Source organism: Lycium barbarum, chromosome 11 (assembly GCF_019175385.1).
Source record: "Lycium barbarum isolate Lr01 chromosome 11, ASM1917538v2, whole genome shotgun sequence".
Lineage (NCBI taxonomy): Eukaryota > Viridiplantae > Streptophyta > Magnoliopsida > Solanales > Solanaceae > Lycium > Lycium barbarum.
This window is the reverse complement of record NC_083347.1, coordinates 118,324,524-118,350,647: the sequence shown is the minus strand read 5'-3', so window position 1 is coordinate 118,350,647 and position 26,124 is coordinate 118,324,524. Positions and strand designations below refer to the sequence as shown.

The 26,124-nt window shown below is 32.9% G+C and overlaps 2 protein-coding genes and 1 long non-coding RNA gene across 3 annotated transcripts; 1 reads left to right on the top strand and 2 right to left on the bottom strand.

Annotated features, from left to right (window-relative positions):
* Positions 1-3,950: 3,950 nt before the first annotated feature.
* LOC132620195 (suberization-associated anionic peroxidase 2-like) lies at positions 3,951-16,087 on the bottom strand. The gene is made up of 4 exons (XM_060334888.1): positions 15,941-16,087; positions 9,259-9,378; positions 5,860-6,045; positions 3,951-5,117 (listed from the first exon to the last, which is right to left on the bottom strand). The coding sequence occupies exons 1-4, from the start codon at positions 16,085-16,087 to the stop codon at positions 4,566-4,568; spliced, it is 1,005 nt and encodes a 334-aa protein (XP_060190871.1). The 3' UTR covers positions 3,951-4,565.
* On the top strand, positions 6,780-8,682 carry LOC132618398 (uncharacterized). The gene is made up of 3 exons (XR_009574081.1): positions 6,780-7,007; positions 7,533-7,635; positions 8,298-8,682. It is a non-coding gene; the product is annotated as an uncharacterized LOC132618398 (long non-coding RNA).
* Positions 16,088-20,163: 4,076 nt separating the features above from the next.
* LOC132617366 (suberization-associated anionic peroxidase-like) lies at positions 20,164-25,565 on the bottom strand. The gene is made up of 3 exons (XM_060332361.1): positions 25,241-25,565; positions 23,990-24,187; positions 20,164-20,929 (listed from the first exon to the last, which is right to left on the bottom strand). The coding sequence occupies exons 1-3, from the start codon at positions 25,484-25,486 to the stop codon at positions 20,369-20,371; spliced, it is 1,005 nt and encodes a 334-aa protein (XP_060188344.1). The 5' UTR covers positions 25,487-25,565; the 3' UTR covers positions 20,164-20,368.
* Positions 25,566-26,124: the final 559 nt, after the last annotated feature.

The window sequence follows — 26,124 nt, the reverse complement described above, 5'->3', positions numbered from 1 at the left end:
CAAACTCACTGTAAAAACAAGTGGACCCCATATTAACAAAATCAAACAATATAAAAAAAGTGAACCCCATATTTAAAACAAAAATGTAAAAAAAAAGTGCAGACTTTGTATTCATAGTAAACACTAATATACTAAAGTTTTAGATACGGAGTACAAACTACAATGTTATATTAATCGTGTTTTGAACATAGTATATATATGCATAAAAATAGTGCAAATTAATAATGTCCCAAAAAAAAAAGTGCACTCCATATTAAAAAAATCAAACAATATTCATGTAATTTCCAAAGTATCTCATTAAGTCAATAATGATGGATTCATTGCCACGTGCGTATCAATCCATTAGTGGGAGCAAATGAAATTGCGTTTCTTCAAAAAGTTAAGTAGTCAAACCATACAATTTTCTTTCCTTTTTTATATTAGCCTGAGATCTAATCTAGATATTAAACTGTTGTATTTGCTATTTCGCCATATCATTTATTTGTTATGTTCACTAAAATAAATATACTTAAAATATTTATATTTTAAAATAAGATAGAATTTAATTACTTTTTTATTTTTATTCTTACTCTAATAAATGTGAAAAGAGATTAATGTCGTAAAAAATAATATATCAAATGGAAATCAAATAATGAATAAGGTAAATTAGTCAAATTATAATTCTAATCGACGTTTTCTTAAAAAACCATGCAAAAGACAACATGACAAGTAAAATGAGCTAAACCGAGAATATTTACCAAAAATTAAAAAATAGTATTTCTTCGTTTAAATAGAAAATCAATTTCTACTTTGTTTCGTTTTAAACATGTAAAATTAATTTAATAATTTGAATTAGAATTATCCAAATCAAAATTTGATAAAAAATAATAACTATTTTACACCTTTAAATTAATCGAATTAAAATTGAAAGTATCAACTGATGCTTAAATATTGCTATTGTTTTATCTCAAAGAGAGGAAAATAGTTTCCTTTTAAACAAGTCTTCTCTTTTAAAAAATATTAATAAATTTGCCGATTTTGTATTCGTAGCAAACATTAATATAATAAAATTTTAGATACGGAGCACAAACTACAATGTTATATTAATCGTGTTTTAAACATAATATTCTCTCTCTCTCTCTCTCTCTCTCTCTCTCTCTCTATATATATATATATATATAATCATCATTCAAAGACAATTACATACACATAGATGCACTATAATCTAAAGTGTTGGGCCCGTGCGCAGCACGAGCATAGACCGTTTAGTACTACTATAAGATAGTGCTACTATGGATAAGGACTTCCATTATTTTGTATTACATGTGTTGTAACCAAATTAAAGAAAAAGGGTACATATAGAAGCCAAACAACTTACATAAAACAACAAACTAGATTATTAATAAGCTATAAGATAGTGCTACTATGGAAAAAGACTCTTCCATTATTTTGTATTACATGTGTACGTAATCAAATTAAAAACAAGGGTACATATCAAGCCAAACAACTTACAAAACAATCTAAATTATCAATAAGCCATCCTTTTGTACTAATGCATGACTATATATAACAATTTTCGTTTTTCACTTAAAAAAATTGTTCATTACCGAGGACATGATAGATAGGAAATTGTGGAGGATACAGATTATGGTTGAAGGTTAGTAAGTAGTAGAGTTTTGTTTCGCTTATCCTTCCATACTAGCTAGCAATCGTAGGATTACTCCCGTAGTTTCTTGCCCTTCAATTTCTATTACTATCTGTTGTTTTTTGGACAAGAACACCATATTTTTTCCAGAATGTTTTGACATGCATTCTAAAGTATTTTGTCACGGCTACTAGACTACCGTTATTTTCTTTTTCCGACCTGCTTTGAATGTTTTTTTCTTGAGCTGAGGTTCTACCAGAAATAACCTATCTACCTCCCGAGATAAGGGTTATAAGGTCAGCATTTATAAGCCTATCAATTGGGCCGGGTCGGCCAGAGCCCGGCCCACCTAACCCAGCCCCTAACCGGCCCAGCCCCTAACCCGGTAAGAGGGTGGTGGGCTGGGCTAGTGGAAAAAATTAGGAGGCTGGGCCGGATATGACATGTAGCCTGGTAGCCATGCCCACCAACAGGCCCGATCTCTGGCCCACCGGGGCATTGACCCAGCCCGGCCCACTTCGATAAATAGGCAATTTTTGAAAAATGATTACATATATATGACAACGTTAATTAATGCATATCAAATATTTACTTCCATAACAGATTCTAGTATACGAGAATCAATCCTATATTAGATCCATGCTTTTCATTTTCTTGCCTATTTTTAGGGATAATTCTAAAATTTTGGAAGTTAATTAAATAAGCCACTCAAATTAGCTATTTTATAGGGAGATGATTCCAACTTTAACTATTAAACTCCCTTTATTCTCTCAATTACTATGCAACTAAAACTTAATAGTATTCAATTAATCATTATACACCTGACAATTTTTTTAGAGATATTCTATTTACTAATGTATTACAATATACATGGTATAATTATATTATATTATATTATATTATATTGAGGTATAATATTATATATACATAGTATAATTCATTTTTAGAGGCACACTGATGTACTTTATACATAGTATAATTTAACATAGATTATAGTGGTATAATGTTATATACACCTAGTATAATATTATTTTTTAGAAATATTATGTATATTGATTTAACCTTTTGTGACCTTAAAATATTTTTCAGTTGAAAAAATACCATGTATATTTGTGATTGAGATATTATCAAAAACTCCAAAAATGACTTGTATATCTTGTTTGGATATTTATGACTTTGTGTATGTCTTGTATATGTTGTTTGTATATGTATGTATATCTTGTATATGTTGATTGCATATTCGTGTATATCTTGTATATGTTGTTGCAATGAATTATTTAAGCAAGAATAGCCGTTGGACAAATGGCCAAACCCCAAAAAATGACTTCTTTTTTTAAATTTTTAATTCATTTAAATATAAGTGTCAAATATTATAAAAAGTTGAGAGTGTGATACAAGACTACATCGATAATTTAAAATAAAATTAAACTTAAATTGATAACACTGCAAAATCCAAACATACAAACTTGAACGACTTACGTTACAAAATCAAATCAAAACAAATAAACTAACATTGCAAAATGAAAACATACAAACTTAGAAACTTGAAACTTGAACCTTGAAAGCTCAAAATTCAAATTCTAACGAAGAGTTGCATATGCTTTTGGGTGTTTCTGACCCAAGTGTCGGACCAAAGTATCGACCGGTCCATATCCTACTCTGGACCTATGGTCCATAGTTCGTAGACAAATTCTACATCGAATCGTATCTTCTTCTAATTTATCATAATACCTTCACAATGATGCACTCCTTGAGCTAGAGGAGGAGGATTGTCATTATCCATTAAATTTGAACTTGGAAGTTTGAAGAGAGAGAGATTCAGATGAGTAGGAAATTTAGGGATAGAGGAGAGTAGAGAATTGTGAGATAATATGGAGAAGAATGAATGACGTTTATAGATTGAAAATAGGGCCAAAGAATAATTTTAAAAACTTGATGGTTAAAATAAAGTTGGCAACAACTAGATTTTAAAGTATCATACTTAATAAATTTTAGTATTAGAATTTTTTTGTAAAATTACTAAAACCCAACCCGACCCACTTAGCCCACTATGTACCCCTACCGGGTAGGAGGCTAGGCCGGACACCCTTTTCCCTCCTCAAACCCGGCCCCCAACCCTACCCATTAACCTATGGCCCGGCCCCGAACCGGCCCCATGTGACACAAATTTACATGGCCCGGCCTGGCCTAATTGACAGGTATAGACTCTGCATACACTCAACTCTCCCCAAATCTCACTTGTCGGATTATAATGAGTATGTTGTTGTTAACTTTGATTTCTACCGGAACAATGAGTAAATTTTGACTGTATTGCTGTAAGATTTTTCTATAAGACCATTAATTTCGTTTATCTCGGAATAAAGTACGAGTTCATGAGGGAAAATTGTTCAATCAGCCATTTGAATTAACACTTCGTTCTTCGTTTCATAAGCAATTTAATAGTACTGTTTGCAAGAATTGATATGGTAGGTAAGTAACTGCCCTTAAAATAAAAGGAATAATCATAATAATTTACGAATTGATCATTGCAAAAAAAAGAAAAAAAAAGAAAAGAACTATGCCTTTGTAGATGTAAGATAGTGCTGATATGGACAAAGACACTTTGTATCACCTGCATTACCAAATTAAAGGCAAAGGGTACATATAGAAGCTCAAGCAACTTCCATAAACCAATAATTAAACTAGACTGTCTATAAGCCAAACACGTTTGTTTATTTAGGAAAATAGAAGTTGAAAACTCTAACGTTTTTTTTTTTTTTTAATATCTCTCTTTTTTCACATCCGCGATGGGATTACCATTCACCCTGCTAATATGAGAGAAAAAATAAACTAGATGATTATTATAAAGAATACATGCGTTGTTTATTCGGGAAAAGTGGAAGATGATTTTTTCTTTTCTTTTTTGTAATTAAGCATATGTTTGTTTTCTTTTTCTTTTTCATCACATATCCGCGATGGAATTGGCGTTGACCTTTCCACAAACATCGCGAATTTCCAATGGAACGCTAGTCACGGGAGGCAAGTTCCCGAGTTTTTTCATTGCAGCACTGAAATCGATCAAGAATTGAGTAGGGTTGTTGCTATTGCTTCGAACAATGTTGGCCGTGCTAGTAGTCCCCATGAGCACTTGGTCCCAAAAAAGGAGCCTTTGACCCTTAATCAATTTGTCGTAATAAACCTTGTCGAAAACCCGAGGACTTAAGTCTAATGGTTTTATGTCATTGATGTTGGGACAAGTGCACCCTAAGGTGGCTCGTCTCCGCGGATTAACATTCGTGCCATTGCATAGGATCGCGCACCTGGCGAAGCCAATGGAGTGAGCCCCCACCAACGCGACCATGTGCCTTATTTCAAAGCCTTTTGCTTTGAATTTATTTATTTGGACAGCGGCATTGTCAAATGGTGCTGGAAGTTGGTTTAAAGCTGCTTGGGCAGTTGCAGGAGTTCTTGCATCTCGTCGTATAAATCCCACTTGGTATAATGGTCCTCCCAACTGTTCATTAGACATGCCTATTTCACATGGAGGAAAGTAAGTTGGACTAATTAGAATGGAAGGATAGTTAAGTTGAAAACATAATTGAATAAATAAAATTCTGTTCTTTCTAATAAAACTTAAGATGAAACAGTCGTACATTTCAATATGATATCAGCGTAAGCTAAAGTCATGAGTTTGAATCTCATCCCTACCATTTAACCAATACTAATATTTTCTGGTGCTCGCACCATTAAAAAATAAATAAGGCATGTACCTGAATGACCTATTAAGAACATAATTAAATATGCTTTCTTTTAAACTATCTAAGGTTTTTTATGAGATGGTCGGACTTCAAAAGTAAGTTACTCTATATTAGTTGCTTCCCCTCCTACACAGTAATAAGAGAGATTTTCTTTGAGTTAATTAATTAGGACATGCATTGACAACTCCAAAGTACTCTTTTTTTTTTTAACTCAAAAGTACTTTCTTAAATACTTGTTTACTTTCTCTAGTTATACTTATAGCGATGCTATATCAAAAACTAGATCCGCTGATCATCATGCATATATATACAATCATACCTCTCTATTACAGGCATAATCTAAACAACATTTTACTATAACAGTCAAGTTTTATTTAGAACCGAGTCTCAAATGTTATATTATATATACGTCCTATATATAACAACATCTCGCTATAGCAGCCAAATATAATCCGGGCAAATAACGCTAGTATTAAAAAGAGGTTTGACGGTACTTACGAGATTAACAGAGTCACGGGCAACAATGGCTAGTATATCCGCACAGGATACAGCAGCGCTAGGGCACTGTTCTTTGATCCTTTGTGTAGCTCGAAGTATTACTGCAAAGCCTTTTATTGAATTAGCATTTGGTGGTGAAGTTAATTCTCCTCCAGGAATATTTAGAAGAATACCCCCATCACATCCCTAAAAAATATAATATAATCAATGTTAGAGCAAAAACAAGTAGATTCACTATTTGCATCATAAAGAAGAGCTTCCGTAAAAATGCTACTTCTTCCATCTCAGTTTACATGACACTATCTTTTATATATAATCGGTTCCAAAAAGAAGGACGCATATCTAAATTTGAAAACAGTTTAACTTGAACTTCCCATTTTACCCTTAATGGAAAGCTTTGAGCCACAATTCGAAAACATATTATGACATGTTTAAAATCAGAAGTTCCAAAAGTCTTAGTCAACCAAATGTCATAGCATCTCTGGGATCACATGTTTCAACAGTATTTTATTCTTTCTTAAACTCCATGTTCAGTTAAATAAATTCACATAAATTGAAATCCAGGAGCAGACGCACGTTGAACAAGCGGTATCACGGTTAAATAAAATTGAACCCTAGACTTCTAGCACAAGAGATTCAACTAAACTGATGGGCGATGCTATCAGCTCTTATAAAAAAAGGGCGTTTTCGACCACAGTTTTGGTCGAAAAAAAATCGACCACGCGCGGTCGAAAAATCAAGAATTTTTTTTTTATTTTCAGTAGGATTTCGACCACACGGGATCGATTTTTAAAATGAAAATATAATTTCGACCACGTGTGGTCGAAATTAAATTTTGTATAAATAATAAATGGGAAACGTTTAAATTAAAAATAAAAAAAAACAATTTTCGACCACATGTGGTCGAAAATTGGACCACATTTGTATATACACATCTGCTGGCTAGTCTTTACTTTTCATATTGAAGATTTTTTCTTTCTCTCTCTTTCCTCTCTCCCTCTCCTCTCTCTACCCACACACACCACCTCTCTCCCTCTCCTCTCTCTACCCACACCACCAGCCCACCGCCCCACCAGCCCAGGCCCTCAACCCACCGCCTTCCGACCACCGCCAGTCCACCGTCGGCGGCGCAACCCTTGCATTTTCAGGTACGTTTTTTTTTTCCCAATCATGAACACTTACCAATGCATAATAATCTCATGTTATTAGCTACATTACCTTCTATATTTAGTAGATTTGATAACTTTATTTAGTGTTCAATATTTGTTTTAGGGTTTATTTTATGTTTTTTTTTTTTTTTTGGATTTTGAGTTGAAATTGGATGTTATTTTTTGGGCTGTTTTGGTCCCTTTTTTTGGGACTATTTTGATTCTTTATTTATGTGCTATTTATTTATTTTGGTTCTTTATTTATGTGCTCTTTATTTATTTTATTGCTCTTTATTTATCATATCATTGCATCACTTGCATTCACTGATTCCTTATTCCCATGAGCTGTAGTTTAGTTGCACATTGAGTATTAATAAAGCACTTATATCTTGTTGTTATTAGTAAAGTTCCCTATAATATAACATGTGCTAGGCTGGCAGATTTTATTGAACTTTGACTTTAGTTTTTCTGCGTACTGATTGAGAAACTAATACTCTTCCCTTTTCAATTTGTTATGTCCTGCAGAGTAAAATATATATAACAAGCATCTGCAATGGGTTCTGGATACTGGCTTAAAAATGTAATCAGTTTGAGAAAAGCTAAAGATGACAGATCGAAAAGATTAAAGGTAAGCTTCCGTAGTTGCTACTTATTTTATCCTCGGTTCTATTTTACTCTTGGATTGCAGAAGTGGTAGATCATTAATTTATCTCAATTTCCAGACTCGACACCAAGAATTAGTACATAATATGATAGGTACTGTGGACAAGAATAAAGGCATTTGACAAGTAATAGTCTGTTTAATGGTTTAAGAAAAAGTCGTTTGCTCTCTCAGATTGATACCTACGATGGTGCTTGCTATTAATTCCTTTGTGCGTGTGTGTGGCTTGCCTAAAAGTTTGAAAGAGTTATGTATGGCGCTTAAATAAAAGGGGATTTTTTTCATTTTTGGCCCGTCGGCCGAAATTAATTACAGGAACCAAAATGTACAAAACCTATATACTGATTATGTATATTACATGTATATTTCGTGTATACTTATGTATATTATATGTATATTTCTACTTAATATACAAAACCTACACATTTGCTCTCTACTATTCTTTGGAGCAGTCCAAACATGTAATTATCCCAAATAATTATTCTTAAGATGGGAAGTGAAATCACTAATAGATACTCTCATAAATCATGATTCTATTGTAGCCCGTTCCTTATGTTATTTTCATGAGTAGCTTTTTTCACCAGTACTAGACAAGATCAATCAGATTCGTCGTTTTATTCTTGAGACAGAGAACGTCTATTGGAAGAAAGGGGGATGACCAGAAAAAGTGGCGCCTCTACCAAAAATCATAGGAAACAGGGAATGCCTTCTGAGGATAACGCAGCCACAAGGATCCAGTCACATTGACCTTTTTGATTAATGTGATTTTGGATTCTAATTCTGCTATGTTTAAATGGATATGTATATTATGTTTAAGGGTTTGAATGTAGTTTTAATTTGAACTAGAAGTACTTTTAATTTTAAGATGTTTAAATGTTTGAACGTAGTTTATGATGTTTAAGTGTTTGAATGGACAATGTTTAAGTGTTTGAACATTGTTTATGGTTGTTGTGTTGAATTGTTGATGAATTGGATGACTGTTTTGATTGATGAATTTGGTTATTTGAAAATTGGCAGGTGGGATGTCAAAAACAGGTAAATGCTCGGTCGAAATTGTGCTCAGAAAAATACAATTTCGACCACGTGTGGTCAAAATTTAGCAATATGGTTTCCAGATTTCGACCACATGTAGTCGAAAATCTGGGCCCAATTTACAATTTCGACCATGTGGTCGAGATTGTGAAAATAATTTTTATATATTTAAATATAAATAATGTTTTCGACCACACGTAGTCGAAAAAGTTAAATATATAATTTAATATAAAAATAATTTTTTGACCACATGGGGTCGAAAGTAATTTTCCCTTAAATTCGGTAGAATGTGATTGCGACCATGTGTGGTCGAAAAAAAATTTCGACCTACCGATTAGTGACCTACGCGTGTGGTCGAAAAATTGGTCGAAAATAAAGGCCTTTTCGACCTCGTGTGGTCGAAATTTTTGGTCGAAAATCCCGATTTTTTTAGTAGTGTTATCTACAAATGTGATAATAATATTATTACTTATTCTCCTCTCTTCTATATTTATGGATAGCATTTTAAGAAAAATTCTGAGTACACCACTGTTGAATAAGTTAAAAGTTAGAACTCACATTGAGGAAGCAATCGTGGAAGAAGAGGCGAATGACAAACGCCCCGAATCGCCTATTTGTCGTGATGTGTTCTCTCACAACTGCCCGAATAGCCCCAAAGATGCACAGGTTCTGAGATAACTAGTTGCTGACTGTGATTTGGTCCAAGATTGGCGATCCCAAAATATTGTTCTTGCTAGCATCGCAACGTGTGATGCTAGCAAGCGCAAGAGCCACAAGGCTCAGGGCAAAACTCAGACGACAAATTGTACCAAATGCCATATTGAAACACGGTGAACGAAATTAAGGGTAGGAAAATTTTCTTTTTATTGATGATTTTCTTTTATGCGTTTTTGGTTCCTATTTATAGGTAATTCAGTTTGGTTTTTATGAATTTTGATTGACTTTACATCACCTTTTTGTCTATTTTAAATATTGACCTTAATAATTAAGAATCGTTTCGTGTGAAATAGACTCTCTTCTGATCTGCAAAAACACTTTCTTTCTGTTAAATTTTCTGCCAAATGAAATTTTTAATTCTTGAAAATCTAATGGTAGATTGTATACTAGCTAAGAGACAGTAATGTCAGAGTTACAAGTATTTAAGTATATGTACTACAGATTAACCTAAGCTAAAATGGTTGTTATAGTAAAATCTAAACTATTTAATCCATAAAAAGTCTCGTTGATAAAACTCCTAGTATTAATTTTCGTTTGGATCATTATTGTCATCACTTCAAGTCTCAAAATACTAAGAAAACGGACATTGGGCTTAACTCAGTCCCCGAAAGGTAATTTACTCAAGAGGTGAAAATTGCCTAAGCTAGACAACTGATGTGAGACTACTAACACCCCCGCATGCCTAAGCAAGACAACTGATCAAATGTCATAGTGAAACTGTGAACGAAATTAAGGGTGTGTAGGAAAGTTTTGTTTCTGTTGAGGTTTTCTTTTGTGTGTTTTTGGTTCCTATTTATAGGCAATTTAGATTGTTTCTTGTGGATTTGGATTAACTTTAGTCAATTTTTTGGCTATTTTAAAAATGAAGACCTTAACAAGAACCGTTGGGTGTAACATAGTCGGATCAAGAGGGTTGGTTACGGATTCAAATGAATACACTAATTACTTACACAGACCTTCAAGGGTGTGTAGGAAAATCTACCAAATGTCTAAAAATATTTGACTGTGAACTCAATTATTGTTATAATATTAACTTTAAGGTCAATGAGGAACCCAACAGCTTCAAATTCTCGATCCGCTTATGGTGTGAAATAGACTTTTGTTGTATGCCCAATTTTCTCCTCCGGTCCGCGAAAGCATGCTCCTTCTGCTAAACTTTCAATCAAATGAATTTTTTTGAAGGCTTGAAAAGCTGATGGTACCTTGTATGCAAGTATTTAATCATAGTTATTACAGTTAATTACCTAACCTAAAGTAGTTGTTATTGTAAAATTGATTCATAGTAATTTATAATTAAAATGCGATGTTGATCAAACACCAGTATCAATTTTTTAAGTCTTGAACAGGTAATGGTACCATGGAGTTATATAACGGCTTTACATTAAATATTTAATCATACTACCGATCGACCTAACCTTAAAAATTTTAATTGTAAAATCTGAATACTACTATATAATCTTTAAAATGTATGACAATGGACCTCTCTTTGTTTAGTTGTATGCTTAATATTGATCTACCTCGTGATTTACTATATTTTACTCAAACTTTTCCAGTTTTTATTTCCTTGTGTCATTTGGAACTATTAAATTGTATCAGATGCTCTTGAAGTCCAATTAACTTTTTGCTTTAAAAAATTATTACATAGGGGATAGGGGTAGGGAATGGGGAAATGGGTAGAGTATACAAGGTGGGGAATCGAACTCTCACCTTGTATACAAGTATTTAATCATATATATTGCAGTTAACTACCTAAACTAAATTTGTTGTTATTGTAAAATCCGATTCATAGTAACTATTTGTAATTAAAATGTCATGTTGATCAAACACCAATCCTTTTTTAAGTCTTGAACAGGTAATGGTACCGTGGAGTTACATAACGGCTTTACATTAAATATTTAATCATACTAGCGATCGACCTAACCTTAAATTTTTTAATTGTAAAGTCTGAATACTACTATATAATCTTTAAAATGTATGACAATGGACCTCTCTTTTTGTTTAGTTGTATGCTTAATATTGATCTCCCTCGTGATTTACGATATTACACTCAAGCTTTTCCCGTTTTTATTTCCTTGTGTCATTTGGAACTATTAAATTGTATCAGATGCTCTTGAAGTCCAATTAACTTTTTGCTTTAAAAAAATTATTACATAGGGGATAGGGGTAGGAATGGGGAAATGGGTAGAGTATAAAAGGTGGGAATCGAACTCTCACTTGTATACAAGTATTTAATCATATATATTGCAGTTAACTACCTAAACTAAATTTGTTGTTATTGTAAAATCCGATTCATAGTAACTATTTGTAATTAAAATGGCATGTTGATCAAACACCAATCCTTTTTTAAGTCTTGAACAGGTAATGGTACCGTGGAGTTACATAACGGCTTTACATTAAATATATAATCATACTACCGATCGACCTAACCTTAAAAATTTTAATTGTAAAATCTGAATACTACTATATAATCTTTAAAATGTATGATAATGGACCTCTCTCTTTGTTTAGTTGTATGCTTAATATTGATCTCCTTCGTGATTTACGATATTAAACTCAAACTTTTCCTATTTTTATTTCCTTGTGTCGTTTGAGATTGTTAAATTTTATCAGATGCACTTGTCGTCTAGTTAATTTTTTGAAAAAAAAATAAAAAAATCTTACATAGGGGGTAGGGGTAGGGCAAGAGGAAAAATGGTGGAAAGGATTACAAGGTGGGGAATTGAACCCTCACTAATAAGATGAAAGTTTAGGTAGCTAACCAGACTAAGCTACTAATTAGATCCCCTAACTAATTGTTCCATTTAGTTGCAGTAGGAATTTTTTTGGGAAAATTTCATAAGTAGCCCTATTAGTGGTCATTTTTTGCAACAAGAAAAAAAAAAACCTAGATTTTGCTATATTACAAAACGTAGCAGCATTTTGATTTCAAAACATAGCGGAATATACACTATATTCACGCACATACAATATCTCATCCTAACTGATATCGCACATATGCAATATCTGATTGTAACTGTATGTATGTGTTTCATAACAGACATATGTGTGGCTTACTGTATGTGTATGTATATGTTTCAAAGTAGAAGCTGGATGTACATATATGTATATTAAGACATCAACAGGATCCAATCTATGTGTTTTCAAAATGTGTGTGCACATCATATATTGGCCAACCAACTATATGGGAGGCCAACTGTATGTCAAGGACACGTAAGTATACGATGTATGTATGGGGGATTCAAAACCTATACATGGCAATCTCCGGCGAAGCAAAGGAATAGGGGTGGAACCTAACTATTTTTGGGGTGTTTCAGATGGAGCAACGGGAAGGGTTTGCTCTGTTGAAGAGTCCCACATAGGATGAAAAATGGATGAGTGATCTCCTTTTTACGTACTTGGACAATCATTCTCTCATAAGCTAGCTTTTGAGGTTGAGTTAGGTTCAAGATCTATTTCTTTTCATGACATCAGAGTAGGATCCGTCTCAATTATTGTGTACCGATGTTTGGCCCCACATTAAATTGTCCACGCACCAGATGTCCAGCCCTAGCGCGTGAGGTGAGCGTTGAAGAGTCCCACATTGGATGAAAAATGGATGGGTGATCTCCTTATATGGACTTAGGAAATCCATTCCTCATGAACTAGTATTTTTGGGGTTGAGTTAGGCACAACTTGTTTTTCCGGTGAACGGGTGAGTTTGGGGTGGACACTGGCGTCTAGGGTTTTCAAGACACACTACAACATATCTAGTGGCGTCTAAGGGTTTCAGATAAACAAATAAGTGTATTAGTGTATATTTGCTACTATAAAAACTACATATATGTCGCTATTTTGGTGGTTTCTTAAAAGTATCACTATAAACAGTGATAAGGGAGTGAGAGACATTATATCAAATAATTTTTCCATTTTTCCCCTTTGAGTTGTTAGATTGAGCAGGTTCGCTTAGTGGGCTGAGTCCACTTAAGTAATTAGGAATCTGGCAATTAAATGAAAAAGTTATTCTTGCGAATTTTTGATAAACAAGTATTTGGACATATTTTTGGTAGGCTCAAAAATAACTTTTTATAACATGACCTGGATTGGTCTCTCGTATATCTCGTATATGGGAGGAGTTGGACAAATCCTTCAATTTTGTCAATGAAGGATAACTCTTTGCAAGTCCATAAAGGATAACTCATCGTTTTTTGCGTGGATTGACCTTCAAACGAGCTGGTCTTTAATTTATTGAAAAAATTATGTGAGAAGTCACGATACCATAAATAAAAACATAAATAGCAGAATTTTTCATATTCTACAAAAACAACACTATTTATTACATATATAACACATTAAAAGAAGTATATGAAGAATGGAAATATCCCCAAAAATAAGGATTCAGTCATATCTTTTAGTCTTTATTTTCATTTATCCATCATTTAAGAGATAAACCCATCGTTCCAACATATATATCCTCCATCTCCTATTACTCATCCCTCCGTTCCTTCATTTTTCAGTTGAAAAAATACCATGTTTAGTTATGGTATAAATATATTTTTGCAAAACTACTATGTATATATATGGTATAAATAAACATATATTCGAAAATACCATGTATATTTATGGTATAAATACATATTTTCGAAAATACCATGTGTATGCTATAAATATATTTTCGCCAAAATACCAAGTATATTTATGGTATAAATAGATAATTTCGAAAATACCATGTATAGTTATGATAGAAATTTTACATGTATTAAGAAAATAGAAAAAAACGTTTAAAAAGAAAAGGAACAAAACTATTTTTTCGAATGGTTGTATCAATTGTATATGGAAGATAAATATTCTATCCAAAAAAATAGGAAGAGTTAGTTTGGGATTAATTCACGTTCAACTGAATTATAGGGATTTTCCTTTGGAAGTTTAATATTTAGTTGCTATGAAATGAAAACTAAATAACCTTGCTACGATTATACAATTATTTTCTCACTATTGCCTAGTTATGTTCTTTTCCCTAATTTTTTCTCCTTAAATTGCTGGTCTTTAATTTTTGCCCTTTGCCTAAAAAAGTGACCAAAAATATCTCGAGTTTTTTGGTTCGAATCCCGATTCAGTAAAATAAAAAAATAAAAAAATCGCAAGGCAAGTTTTCGCGAAAGTTATAGCCTGTTTGGCCAAGCTTATAAAATCAGCTTATTTTTAAAAGTATTTTTTTTTTAAAAGTACTTTTCAAAAAAACACTTTTGGCGAAAAACAGTTTGTGTTTGACCAATTAATTGAAAAAACACTTTTGAGCAGCAATTAGTGTTTGACCAAGCTTTTAAAAAGTGCTTCTATTTGTATTTTTCTCAAAAGTACTTTTCAAAAAAGTGCTTTTGGGCAAAAGTTTTTTTTTTTAGCTTTTGAAAAACTGCTTCTGCTACTCCCCAGAAATACTTATTTTCTCCCAGAAGCTTGGCCAAACACCTCACTTTTTTTCAAATAAGTACTTATTGAAAAAATAAGTACTTTTGGGAGAAAAATAAGCTTGGCCAAAAAGGTTATTAGTCCTTATAAGGCATATCTTATGTAGTTCTAAGTATGCCTAAGGGAAAAGTTATGCCGGAAAAGGGTAAAGTTATGCCTTAAGGCTATAAGGCATAACTTATATATAGAAACTATGCCCTAAGGCATAACTTTCCTTATAATTTTTATTTTATTCTGTTGGGGTTCTACAGAAATTAAGCCTTAAGCCCTAACTTTTGCTCGAATAGGTCTAATTTGTTACGAAATTCTATCTTGCGATTTTTTTTTTATACTCTGTTGAAGTTCGAACCTAAAATCTTGAGGTATTTTTGGCCAATTAAAATGCCAAAGGGAAAAATTAAAGACCAGCAATTTGAGGGACAAAAATTAAAGACCCCCCCCCCCCCGAATAAGGGCATTTGTGTGAATGACCCATAACTCATTATAAAGTGAAAATAAAAGTTCTTCCTAATCTTTGAAGAGCACTTCCTTTTGAGATACTCTTTGCTTTGCGATATTGACACTCGTATATAACCCAAATCCAGGTTGAATATATTTTTTTTTTGCCAAATAATATATATTTACCGACTAAAGCCCAAAAAAATAACATTGTCTAGCTATTCTAGCGAAAACCAACTAGAAATAGGCGATTCTAAAAAAATTCCTCCTAATTTAACGTTGTAATATGTCCTTCAAAAAGTTAACGTAGTCATAGTCATCTCACATAAGTAGTATATGTCACCTAATAATTCAAAATCTTTTTAATTTATCGTAAAGAAAATCCTTGTTGACTCATCAAATGCATAATTACATATACTAGATAGTGCAACTATGGAAAAAGACTTCCATTAATTTGTATTACATGTGTGTAACCAAAAACAAAGGGTACATACATGTAGAAGGCCAAGCAACTACCATAAAACAACAAACTAGACTATCAAGAAACCATACGTTTGTTTATTCTGGAACAATAAAGTTGGAAATTTTACAGATTTTTTTTTTCTTTTTATCACATGTCCGAAATGGAATTACCATTCACCCTGTTACAAACATCGCGAATTTCCAACTGAACGCCACCAGATGGCAAATCTCCCATTTTAGTCATGACAGCATTGAATTCGCTCAAGAACGGAGCAGGATTATTATTATAGACTCGAACAACGTCAGCAGTAGCACTAGATCCCATCAAAACTTGGTCTGAGAAAAGAAGTCCCCGGTTCTGATTAAATCCTCATAATAAAATTGAGTTTTGGGTTAAAATTGTCCCTTATCTATGGGAATAGGTTCATTTTGATCCCTCAAATATTACCCTGAGTATATTTGATCCCTTATGTGTGGGAGTAGGTTCATTTTGGTCCCTCAAATATACCGCTAGGCATATTTAATCCCTTAACTATGCTAAAGTGGGGCACTTTTGGTTCCCGTAATAGAACCAGTTTAAAAAGTAACGGTGCTAAACCCACGTGACACCCACGTGACTCGTAAAAGGCTAAACCCATTGGACAAAATGCAAAGCAGAGTAATGGCATTTCTCTAAAAAATGCAACTCATATAAGATATTAGCACGGCAACTCATAATATTTGGGGCATATGGTTAGTAACCAACCCTTAAACGGTAAATGACAACACACATGGAATCGTTCCACTTATTTTGGAAGCATGTGAATATAAAGTTTTTTTTTTGTTAAATATTAAAAAAAAATAAAAAAACTTAACAACTGTTATAAATTATCTAATTGGTGGAACCGCTCCAATTATTTTGGGAAGCATGTGAATGCAAATCTCTATATATTAGATAAAGTTTCTGCCTGTTTTAAAGAATCAGCTTCTTCTTCTTCCAGCCAATTGAAGCTTTTTACAGAGAGGCTAAGGCTTTTTCCGATGAAATGTTTCTTCATATGAAGTTGGGGAGAAAGGCGAATGAGTTTCGTATTTTTGTCCGATGGGTTTAGCCTCTTAAAAGTCACGTGAGTGTCACATTGGTTTAGCACCGTTACTTTTTAAACGGGCTCTATTACGGGAACCAAAAGTGCCCCACTTTAGCATAGTTAAGGGATTAAATATGCTTAGCGTTTTATTTGAAGGACCAAAATGAACCTACTCCCATAGATAAGGAATCAAATATGCTCAAGGTAATATTTGAGGGATAAAAATGAACCTACTCCTATAGATAAGGGACTTTAACCCAAAATTCTAATAAAACTTGTCGAATAAACTAGGAGTCATCAAATCCAGTGGTACTAAATTTGTGCTGTTATTGTTGACAGGCCAATTGCACTTTATTGTCTATTTCATGGCTGTATTAGTGTAGTTTCTGTTGATTTCAGGTCAAATGTTTCTTCTTGGTTATCTAATTTTTGGATTCCTAATCCCAATATTGTTATCTCATATGACGCGTGGGATACAAATAATACCGCAATTGTGCTATAAACAATTCAGAGATTTGCTAATTCCGAAAAAAAGATCCTATCAAACAAGGGATAAGCTAATCCCTTATCCCCCAAGCTAAACAACCCCTTAGTGGTCGTTTGGTAGTTAGCCAAAATTATCCTGGGATTATAATCTCGGGACTAATTTATTTCACTTCTTGAGATTATTTTATCTCATCTGGGAGATGAGATAAAATAATCCCAGGATAAGTGGGATAAGGTGGGATATCCCACCCTTAGGATAAGGCTTCATTTTGTACCATGTTTGGTAGGAGGTATAAATTTATTCCAGGATAAATTTTGAATAAATTTATACCTCCTACCAAACACGGTGCAAAAAATTAGTGTTGGGATATCCCAGCCTATACCATGAACCAAACGACCCCTTAGGGTCTGTTTGGAAAGCTACCTGGTAATTGGAATTGGTGTAATTACTACCCTAGTAATTGCATAGCCTATTAATTACATAGTGTTATAATTATAACGACCTATTTGTTTGTCATAATGTAATTACAAGCATGTTGTTTGGTTGCACAAGTGTAATTACACAGTTAGTTTAATTTTAAAATAAAATTTAATTATAAAAAATTAAAATTTAATATTTAAAACATATGTGCCTTTATTAAAGATATTAAATTAGTTATTTAATAACACATTGTTTCTTGAAAATATGTTAATTAAATAATCATATATTTGTAACTAATATTGTAAAAAATAATTGATATATAAATTCAAGTTAATAATATTTTAATTTTAATTGATTATAAAATTTAAAAGCATATTTTTTTTGTGAGAACGTCATGGGATTGAATGTTTGACACAAAAGGAATATTTATAAATATAATGTCATAGCATTATTCAAATATTTGACAGAAATTCTATCAACTAAGTGAAAAATAAACAGCATGCAATGTGAAATAACAAGTCAATGGTACTAAAACAAATAAATTAAAATAAAAAATATAACCTAAATTCAAAATCCAAAAGAATAAAAAATTAACACAATACTCTTATGTTAAATTCCAACATTACATAAGTAAGTTTCAACGTGACATGAGTAAATACTCTTATAATTCAAAAGAAAGGGAAAATATAAGTATATAACCTTATTCACAACGAAATTCTACTTTAATAACGTCACTCATTGTATGCCAAGTTTGTTAATGACTCATTCTTTCTAATATTAAGAGATGTAGTTTCAAAAATTATAATAATAACACCGTTATGCTAAAGGAATAAAATAAAAAAATACGAGCAATAACACGGAACCACAAGAAGTATATAGGGAATGAGAAGAAAGGAAATGCAATATAAATAATATAAAAAGAAAAATATATTTGAAAAAGAAAAAATAATTAAGAAATGAAAATATAAATTAAAATAAATTAGAAAAGAAAATAAATTAAAATAAAATAAAAAAGAGATTAAATAATAGAAATAAAAAAGAAATTAAAAAAGAAAAGAAATTAAAATAAAATAAAATAAAATAAAAAAGAAATAAACTAAAAAGTAACCATGTAATTACAGGGTATAATTATACTCAATTCTCATCCCCCCCCCCCCCCCCCCCTCCCTCTTGAGAATTGGAGAGTGTAACTACACCCTCTCAATTACACTCAATTCTCACCTAACTGTGTAATTACCTGATCAAACAAACAGGCCAAACTGTGTAATTACACCCAATTCTAATTACCTGGGTGGCTTTCTAAACAGGCCCTTAATATTTTATATGAATTCGAATATTAATTGTTTAAATAAAATTTTCGTATATTTGAATAGTACATAAGTAGCATCAGTCATAATGTGTGATTAACAATTGAAATATTTTTTGTGGTAAAGAAAATCCTTATGGACTCCTCGAATGCAATAATTAGTACTCCTACTAGATAACGCAACTCTAGAAAAAGACTTCCATTATTTTGTATTACATGTGTCGAGTTTTGGGTTAAAACTGTCCCTTATCTATGGGAGTAGGTTTATTTTGGTCCCTCAAATATTACCCTGAGCATATTTGATCTCTTATCTATGGGAGTAGGTTCATTTTGGTCCCTCAAATATAACGCTAAGCATATTTAATCCCTTAACTATGCTAAAGTGGGGCACTTTTGGTTCCCCTAATAGAACCCGTTTTAAAAAGTAATGGTACTAAACCCATGTGACACTCACGTGACTCGTAAAAGGTTAAACCCATTAGACAAAATGCAAAGCAGAGTAATGACATTTCTTTAAAAAAATGTAACTCATATAAGATATTAGCAAAGCAACTCATAATATTTGGATCATATGATTGGTAACCAACTCTTAAACAGTAATCTGGCAGCACACATGAAACCGTTCCACTTATTTTGGGAGCATGTGAATATAAAGTTTTTTTTTGTTAAATATTTAAAAAATCAAAATTCTTTTGAACAACTATTATAAATCATCTTAATTGGTGGAACCGCTCCAATTTTTTTCAGAAGCATGTGAATGCAAATTTCAATATATTAGATAAAGTTTCTTCTACCTGTTTTAAAGAATCAGCTTCTTCTTCTTCCAGCCAATTGAAGCTTTCTACGGAGAGGCTAGGGCTTTTTCCAGTGAAGTGTTTCTTCATATGAAGTTGGGGAGAAAGGCGAATGAGTTTGGTAATTTTGTCCAATGGGTTTAGCCTCTTACAAGTCACGTGAGTGTCACATGGGTTTAGCACCGTTACTTTTAAACGGGTTCTATTAGGGAAACCAAAAGTGCCCCACTTTAGCATAGTTAAGGGATTAAATATGCTTAGCGTTATATTTGAGGGACCAAAATGAACCTACTCTCATAGATAAGGAATCAAATATGCTCAGGGTAATATTTGAGGAACCAAAATGAATCTACTCCCATAGATAAGGGACAATTTTAACTCAAAATTCTACATGTGTAACCAAAAACAAAGGGTACATATTAGAGGGCCAAGCAACTTACATAAAACAACAAACTAGACTATCAAGAAGCCATACGTTTGTTTATTCTGGAACAACAAAGTTGGAAATTTTATAGATTTTTTTTTTCCTTTTTCACATTTCCGCGATGGAATTACCATTCACCCTGCTACAAACATCGCGAATTTCCAACTGAACGCCACGAGATGGGGGCAAATCTCCCAATTTAGTCATGGCAGCATTGAATTCCCGCAAGAATAGAGCAGGATTATTATTATAGGCTCGAACAACGTCAGCAGTAGCATTAGATCCCATCAACACTTGGTCTGAGAAAAGAAGTGCCCGATTCCTGATTAAATCCTCATAATAAAACTTGTCGAAAAAATCAGGAGTTGTCAAATCCAATGGTACTAAGTTCGTGTTATTGTTACTAACAGGGCAACCACAATTTAGTGTTGATTTCCTGGCTGGGTTAATGTTCCTGTCGTCGCACATTGTCAAGCAACGCGCGAATCCTACCGTGTGGGCCCCGACTAACGCGACCATTTCCCGAGCTGACATTCCCTTTGCGCTGAATTTTGTTAATTGGACGCTGAGATTGTCGAATGAGGCAGGAAGTTGGGTTAATGCACCTGTGAAATTTGCAGTTCTTGCGTCTCTTCGGCCTAGTCTCACTGGGTATGTCATTCCTCCCAACTGTTGATTCAATATATAGTAACAAATATGATTAGACATAGCTCAGACTGAAACAAGCCTAAATGGAGCAATATGAATAGCGAGGAGTTATATAGCTAGAGGTGGATGTAGTGTACTTTTGCCGGATCGGATTGAAATGAGCGTGATATGAATAGTAAGGATGTATACAACCGGCAAATACAGTACAGTCCCAACAGAGTCAACTAAACCTAGTATTTTTTGCTCGAAATATAAAAGTATATGTAAAAATTAAATCAGTAAAATTTCAACAAATATATGAAGTTTCGATAAACTGTTTAATGAATGACTTTTTTTTTTTTATTTCTTTTGTAATTTATGGACTTTTTGGACCACGGTATAAAAATCCTTTTTGAGCAAATTAAAACTGAAAATCTTATAAGCTAAAACGTTAGACCACGGTCTAAAATTTTTTGGGCATTAGACAACGGCTAATATTTTGTAAGTTCCAAGGGCTCTAAGTGCAGAACTTTTAAAAATATGGACAAAAGTTCAAAAGTGACCTAAAAGGGGGACATTTGCACGTAAAATCAACCGAATTTTGATCTCATACATAGTTGTAAAGTTGTGATGGATTCACAGGTGAAAACATAAATATTAAATCCTTTTTGGATAATGGATCTGCCTCTGTAGTCTATCCCAACTTATTTACTTTTGAGTCGTAGCTAAGCCTATCAAGTGGGCCAGACCGGGCCATATAAATGGTGATCACATGGGGCGGGGGTCGGGGGCCGGGCCATAGTTATTGGGCCGGGTTGGAGGAGGGAAAGGGGTGTCCGGCCCAACCCCCTACTCGGGTAGGAGTACATAGTGGGCCGGGCTGGGTTTTAGTTAGTGGGCCGGACCGAATTTTAATGATTTTAAAAAAAATCTAATACTAAAATTTATTAAGTTTGATACTTTAAAATCTAGTGTTGTCAACTTTATTTTAACCATGAAGTTCCTTAAATTATACTTTGGCCTTATTTTCAATCTATAAATACCATTCATTCTTCTCCATATTGTCTTACAATTCCCTACTCTCCTCTTTCCCTAAATTTCCTACTCATCTAAATCTCTCTCTCTCTCTCTCTCTTCCAACTTCCAAGTTCAAATTTCAAAATTTAAATTTAATGGATAATGATAATCATCCACCTCCTCCTCCAGTCCGAAGATCAATTTCAAGTTCGGTATGGTTGCATTTTGAGCGAGTAGATGAGAAACATGTTAAATGTCAACATTGTGGTCAAATATATCTCCATAAGTCCGAATCGGTTTTTGGGGGTACCGGTCCGTTACGTAGGCACTTGGACAAAAGACACAAAATTGAACTTTGAAGTTTATCTCTTCTTTAAATTTCTCCATCGATGTTAGCGTTTTGAACTTTTCATTTGTAATAAGTTAACCGTTCAAGTTTGTATGTTTTGAATTTGCAATGTTACCAATTCAAGTTTGAAGTTTTATTTTAAATTACTTATGTAGTCTTGTATCACATTCTCAACTTTTTATAATTTTTAACACTTAAATAGCCGTTGGGAGTCTTCATTCCAACAACATATTCAAGATATACACAAATATACCATTAACATATACAAGATATACACAAATATACCACTTAAATAATTTTTTTTTAAAATTAATTTGAAGTGGGCCGGGCCCCCCGGTGGGCCAGAACCCGAGCTGTTGGTGGACCGGGCTACTAGGCTAAATGGCATGTCCGGCCCAGCCCCCTAATTTTTTCCACTAGCCCAGTCCATCACCCTCTTGCCGGGTTGGGGGGCCGAGCCGGTTATGGGCCGGGTTAGGTGGGCCGGTCCCAGGCTGACCCGGCCCAATTGACAGGCTTAGTCATAGCAATGGGGTGTTGATAAGACAGTGGAATTAATTCTTCATGAAGTAGTTGAGCTAATTAAGTTCATGAAAACGATTGTTGTGAATTGTATGAATTGATTATATCTCTAACTAATCAAACCTTTTGAACATGGAGAAATCTAATATATGCACGTAAGACAATAGCACTACACACATCAACATCAAGAAATATTTAGGCAAGATTATGACGTTTGATTAAGGCAGTGGGCTGCTTGTGACTTCCACAAGCTGTTCTTTTATTTTGTGGAGTAGGTAAATGTGCATTATTTATTACAACTGGCTTCATCACCTCACGCACCAACACCCCTTTAATTCAATGTGTGCTAATTAATAAGGAAATTGACAACTCCAAGTCTCCACGTATTGTTGAACATATTTGCTTTCTTTAATTAGTTGTATAGCCATGAGAAAAAAATTGATCTGCTCATTCTTATTATCTAGACAAGTGTTTGAAGGAAAAGAGTTGACACATTTTAAGGGCCAAGCTTGTTCTTTTAATTTACTAGAGCTTGCACGGCTGCAAATATATATCACATAATTTTAGTAGAATTTAAGCTATATATACTAATACGTTTTTAGAGTATCAGTATAGTTTAACTTATTGAAGCATGTTAAGTATTATTTTATTAAATTATGAGCTAAAGCTTATACTAAAAGTTTATATGTAATTACCTCATACGTTACTATTATTAAAAATAGGAATTTGCAACGAAATTTTTTTGTAGTTAAACGGAAAATATTTTCGCTCCCATTTAGCGGCGGATTAGAGACGGATTATAGAAAATAAAAATAAAAAATTGTTACCTACGAGCTATTTAGTGACATATTCACAACAAACTTTGATAGCTAAATCTTTTTCTTTGTGGTGTTAACCTGATATTATTAATACTCTCTCTATTTCATTTTGTGTATCTCAGTTTAACTGGACATTAAAACTATAAAGATGACTTTTAACTAAAATTGGGTATAATAGACTTCAGATCTTATGATTTTAGACATGACATATCGATTTTGGCATGTCATTAAGAATAAAATGAAAATGTTGAAACGAAAAACTTACTAAGCATAGGAAATTAACATTCTACAATAAGACAAAAGATTACTAAAATGGAAAAATATTTTTGCAATTAGTGGATAGCACTTAACCTCATTAAATTAATTCTAGCAAATGGATGATCATGATACACTTACCATAGCAACAGAGTCACGAGCAGCAAGTGCTAAGATATCTGCACAAGAAACAGCTGCCCCAGGGCACATAGTTTTAATCCTTTGTTTAGCTTGATCAATTACTTCATAGCCTCTAACTGAATTATTATTTGGTGGTGAAGTTTTTTCTCCTTGGAATCTTCCAGGAATATCATTTAGAAGAATACCCGCATCACATCCCTAATTAAATAATATCATACCACAAATTTATGTTAGGCCGACAAACATTACGATATGCTATAAACAGGCTACTAACCACCTACTTATATAAGATAAGGGGCAATGAATTAAGTAAATAGGCTTGTACTTATGAATTACTCTTTTCGCCCTTACTCATGTAATTGTGTATATTCAATTGAGCATGAAATTTAAGAAAGAAAGATTTTTAAAAATAATCTTGGTCTAAAATACGTCATGAATATTTTTATGGCAATAAATCACTTTGTTAAGGGTAAAGATGTTTAAAATTAAATCATTTCTAAAGATAAAATAATTTTTTTAAAATAATTTTTTTTTTTTAAAAAAGAGAAGAAGCATGCATGTCACTGTGTTGTTATCTTACTAAGCTGCATGTTCAAAATTCTCGTAATTGCATGATAACATTGCTGAAACAGTAAATTAGTGAGTTTGATATTGTACTCATTATTCTAGAAGAATTTATGTCCCCATTATATTGGTAGTTGCTACTAAGTGTGTGACAAACGAAATTTCAGTTCAATTACAAAGACTCTGATCATATATACATAGCTGCTAGTCAAGTTTGACTTTTTTCACAAAAAAGTCCACCAATAAATTTATTTCAAGAGGTAAAAGAAGCGTTTAGAATATTTTTCTTCTCTATCACTAATTAGTATTAGCAGCATCATGTTCTCATGCAGTGCAAGAATATATATATACATCAATATACTCTAGCATAATTGATTTTTAGTTAGCAAAAGGCCAAAGAAACAGTTTTCGAAGGAAATTTTACACTATCAAGTCACCTAAAGGTAACTATTAGAAAACCGCTTACAAAAAGAGAGAGTTCAGTAACCTGAAATTATAACATATTAAGTACGTACATCGATAAGGTCTGCGTACACTCTACCCTCCCCAGACCTCATATTGTGGAATTCTACTGGGCATGTTGTTATTGTTGTTGTTGTTGTTGTTAAGTATGTACATCGATAGTATAAAATCCTTTACACTACCAAAGTATGGAAGTTAAATTTTCGAATAAGATGAAGAACTTACATCGACAAAGCAATCATGGAAGAAAAGACGAATGAGAGAAGCTCCCATTCGTCTTTCTTTACTAATGGCTTCTGCCACAACTGAACCAACAGCCCCTAAAATGCAAAATTCTTGAGTTAACATTTCTGAATTTTGCTCCAAAATATTGTTAATTGGCTCTACTTTCTCATTAAAATCTGCTTTTGCAAGAACAATTAGAGCCATAAGGCTCAATGCCAAGCTCAAATTTGTTGCACTAAAAGCCATGACGATACAAGTGAAATTAAAAGACTTCAAAGAGCAATTTGCCTTTTTTTGGGATGATTTTATTGTGTGGTTTGGGCTCCTTTAAATAGGAAACTTGGATTGCCTAAAGGGTCATTTTTGGCTACACATTTGTTTTTTCTTTAAAAAAAATAAAATCGCCCGTATGATGGCTTCATATTATATTGCTAGTAGAAGATTTTAAAATAAGTGGTTGGGATTTGAAATTTAGATTGTCTATTGTCAGAGGCAAGACTTTTGAGTGTTTACGGTCCATAGTGTATTCAGTAGCTTTAAAATATTACTAAAATATTATAAATATTTAATTCTGAACTCAATTATTACTGTTTATTAATTTAAGATTGATATAAAAATTCATAAATTTTAAATTCGAAATCAGCCTCCAGTCTCCACTTATTGGTCAATTTTTGGCTAAAATTATATTGCTAGTAAATGTCTTTAATAAGAGTGGTTGGGTGTGGAATGGACCTTTTTTATATGATCAGATTTTTTATTCTCTTTGTACGAAGAAAAAACGATTTTTCCTCCCTGACCCGTGTTAAGCACGTTCCTTTTGCTATAGTTTCAACATATGAATTATTTGTGTTTTGAAAAGTTAGAGATACATTGTACGCAGAAGA

Bases quoted from the DNA above. Each gene is read 5' to 3' on its own strand.
- LOC132620195 (XM_060334888.1), bottom strand. From the start codon at position 16,087: ATGGGATCTAGTGCTACTGCTGACGTTGTTCGAGTCTATAATAATAAT. The intron at 9,379-15,940 runs GTGAATGGTAAT...GTCAGCAACTAG, and splicing joins TTCGCGATGTTTGTAACAGG to TTATCTCAGAACCTGTGCAT. The intron at 6,046-9,258 runs GTGAGTTCTAAC...TATATTTTTTAG, and splicing joins TCCACGATTGCTTCCTCAAT to GGATGTGATGGGGGTATTCT.
- LOC132617366 (XM_060332361.1), bottom strand. From the start codon at position 25,486: ATGGCTTTTAGTGCAACAAATTTGAGCTTGGCATTGAGCCTTATGGCT. The intron at 24,188-25,240 runs GTAAGTTCTTCA...TTATTTAATTAG, and splicing joins TCCATGATTGCTTTGTCGAT to GGATGTGATGCGGGTATTCT. The intron at 20,930-23,989 runs GTAAGTGTATCA...TTGAATCAACAG, and splicing joins CTCGTGACTCTGTTGCTATG to TTGGGAGGAATGACATACCC.